General features: G+C 41.3%; 1 protein-coding gene across 1 annotated transcript; it reads left to right on the top strand.

Annotated features, from left to right (window-relative positions):
• The first annotated feature begins 1559 nt into the window (after positions 1-1559).
• On the top strand, positions 1560-2486 carry LOC118247014 (G-protein coupled receptor 55-like). The gene has a single exon (XM_035544670.1). The coding sequence runs from the start codon at positions 1560-1562 to the stop codon at positions 2484-2486; it is 927 nt and encodes a 308-aa protein (XP_035400563.1).
• Positions 2487-3328: the final 842 nt, after the last annotated feature.

Raw genomic sequence — 3328 nt, 5'->3', positions numbered from 1 at the left:
TTTTGTTCTCATTTCTGACATAAATCCACTGCTAACAATCGTATTTCCTTTTGCTATTTCCTGAGGTTAGAGGAAAGCTGCTGTCTCCTCAGGTATCTGGAGGTGCCAGCTGGATCTAGCCCCATAATCAACAGCACCTCCCTGCTTCATCCTACCCACAGGTCACACTCGTGCCTGCAATGGGGTCACCAGGGGAGACACTGGCAAGGACTAGCATGCCTGAATTTGTGCATCTCCCTAGTAACCCTTACTCGCCTCTCTGTAGTCCTCACCAGCCTTCTAGTAACCACTTCCTCACAAACTTAGCAGCCCTTGTTCAAATATCCCCAGTTTTTCTATTGCCATAGTTATTTCTAGTGCACTTCACTAAAGTGTGAGTGCCCTCAACTTTTAGCCTTTTCCATGTCTGAAAAAGCAGACACTTCATCAAAGAAGTTAATGGTCTGGCAAGATCTGTCCAAGCCTTATTTAGTTTACCATGTTTTCAGTTATTTTATTTATTTATTTATTTAAAAATCTGTAGAAAGCTTTGACCTAGCAGTTACAGAATGACTTTAATCAGGTTTGCCCCTGTTTCCTTCAACAGATAGGCTGGACTGATCTTTTTCCAGATACATCAATAATATACTCCATAACTCCTGGGTTGGAAGTTCAGCTTTGTGTGCCAGTTCTTTCAGTAGTTTGAGCTGGAAGTAATCTTATTTCCCCAACGTAAGCATGTTAAGCTCTGAATACATTCTCTGTTCAAATGCAGAGATATTTCCAGATTATCCATTTCAGATATTTCCATTATCTCCATTATCCCCACTGACTGCTGTAAACCACCCCACCTCTGAACTCCAGCACAGTATCAACATCTGCCTGGAAAACAGAGGTATAAGATTTGGCAAAGCCCACGGCCATTTCCTCAGTTAGTATTTAGCTGATTTTCTTGCTCTCTATTTCCCTCCCTTTGTATTTCAGACATGTAAACAAAAGTTCTCTCAACAACTGTTTTTTTGGTTTCTTCAGAAAAATCCAGCTCCATTTGGAAGTGCTTATCAGCTACCTGTCACTTTCTGCCCTCCAGAGAAGAGAATCCTCTCTCGGTCAAGTTCATCTTAAAAACCCCTTACTTACTCCTAAAATTTCTTTTGAGCTACTTGGTTAGCTGAGCTGGACTGGAAACCTTAACTGCCAATTTTTTGTCCTTCATTTAGAATTATTTGTGATTCTATTAAAGAGATTATGAAAAACACATTTAGGACATAGTTTGTTAAAGCATATGTATATTTTTAAAGAATGATAATACTTATTCCACATAAATTATACTTTTTAACGAAGTATTATTAAGATGCAATGCCTTTCATTTGCTACTTTTGCCAGATTATCTGAGATCATCGACTACAAATTAAAATACTTGTAAACCCCCAAATTGACCAATGCTGAAAGTTAAACACAAGCTAGAATATGTGCTTACTCAATTCGTACCTAGACGAAAGAAGTAGTGAGATATATTGAGGCATTAACTGGGAAACTCACACATTTCCAACCCGTTCTCTGTGTGGTTTAGGGGAGAAATGACCAACGACAGTGTGGAATGCGACTTTAAAGTCATCGACAAGTTAGCAGTCAACATCCAGTTTGGGATCTCCATCCCCACCTTCATTCTCGGCTTGCCTCTCAACGTCCTAGCCCTCTCCATATTCTGCCGCTTTTGGAGCAGACAGACCAAAACCTCAGTCTACATGATCAATCTCGCACTTGCAGATATCCTGCTGCTTCTCTCACTCCCGCTTAAACTGTACTACTCTACTAAAGAAGCACCTGGACTCCTGTGTGCCTTTATCCAGTCTCTGTACTTTGTCAATACGTACGGCAGTATCTTCATCATTGTCTGCATTACTGTTGACAGATATATCTGCATAAGGCACCCATTTGAAGGTCGGGCTAACCAATCCCCCAAGTGGGCAATCTTGATTTGCTGCTTCATCTGGGCAGTAACTTGGATTTGCAGCAGCCCAATGTATGTGTTTCAAGAGAAAGATGAATTACTTTGTTTTCACAACATGTCAAAACAGGCCTGGAGCATTCCCTATATTGTTTCTGTGGAGATCTTTGGATTTCTGATCCCACTCTCAGTGATAACTTTCTGCTCTGCCCAAAACATCTGGATTCTTCTGAATCACAAAAACCATGCTAAAAGGAAAACAGAAGACAGAGGCTCCTTACTAGTAATTATCATCAACCTTGTGGTGTTTTTGGTGTGTTTCACACCTGTCCATCTTGCGATCTGCCTACAGTGCCTGGTGAGACAGCACGTGATAGTGGACTGCAGTCTGAAACAAAAAATCAGCCTCTTCATTCAGGTGTCAATGATGTTTGCCAACCTGAACTGCTGTCTCGATACCATCTTCTATTACTTCGCTGTAAGAGAATTTCGTGAGAAAACACACCTGAAAAAAATTATTGAACTGTGTCCTGTCTTTAAGCCTTGTGCCACATGATGGGACTTCCTGCAGTGGAAGAATGCCTCTTCCCTAGCTGCCACTTGCCTTGCAAGGGGGACACTGACAGCATTATTCTAGACATAGCAGTAAGGTCGCCTTGGCCATTGCCAGGAGGCTGCAGGACTGAGAAGGACATTTTTTTTCTCATGAATGTGAATATTTTTCTTCCCTTAAGATGAAAGGAAGAATGCTGGAAAAAAGAATCTGCATTAGGAAAGCGACAGTGACGCCAAAAGAAGCATTAGCATTGATGCTACCTACTGAACGTGAAAGGTTTGCCAGAGGAAAACTACCCAGACCACTGGAATGCCCTTTACAATCAGCCTTTGTCACAGCTGTAACAGTTTTCCTTTTGCCAATGTGATCAGAAACTTTTTTTGCTAAGGGCCAGTCAAACACAGAAATAACTATTTAAAACCTTCTTGCTAACTTAGAAGGTAACTAAGAGCTTAAAGGAAAGTATCTGGCCAAAGTCCGGCTCTGCTCTTTCCTTCAGTAAACCTTACAGAAGGTCTCTGTCAGAACTCATTTGCTTTGGACAGTTTGGCTGGCCTGCAATAACACAGAGCCACCCCTCCCATAAGCATTATACACCAGTTGGGGCTGTTACGCAGGACAGCAGCCCCTGCTTTTCCACAGAGGACAGCTTACCTGGTATACAACCCTGTATCTTGGGTAACAGTAATGAGCAACAAACATTTCTGATAATCTTTGCTGAGGAATCAGAATGGTTCTTGCAATTTTAAATTTTAAATTTCTCCTTCCATTTCAAAACTGGTTTTGCACATGAAAAACAAAAGAATCCCTTCACATAGTGCATTTAGTGAAAGGTTGTACAT

Source organism: Cygnus atratus, chromosome 9, assembly GCF_013377495.2.
Source record: "Cygnus atratus isolate AKBS03 ecotype Queensland, Australia chromosome 9, CAtr_DNAZoo_HiC_assembly, whole genome shotgun sequence".
Lineage (NCBI taxonomy): Eukaryota > Metazoa > Chordata > Aves > Anseriformes > Anatidae > Cygnus > Cygnus atratus.
This window is presented reverse-complemented; position numbering and strand designations above follow the sequence as displayed.

Bases quoted from the DNA above. Each gene is read 5' to 3' on its own strand.
- LOC118247014 (XM_035544670.1), top strand. From the start codon at position 1,560: ATGACCAACGACAGTGTGGAATGCGACTTTAAAGTCATCGACAAGTTA.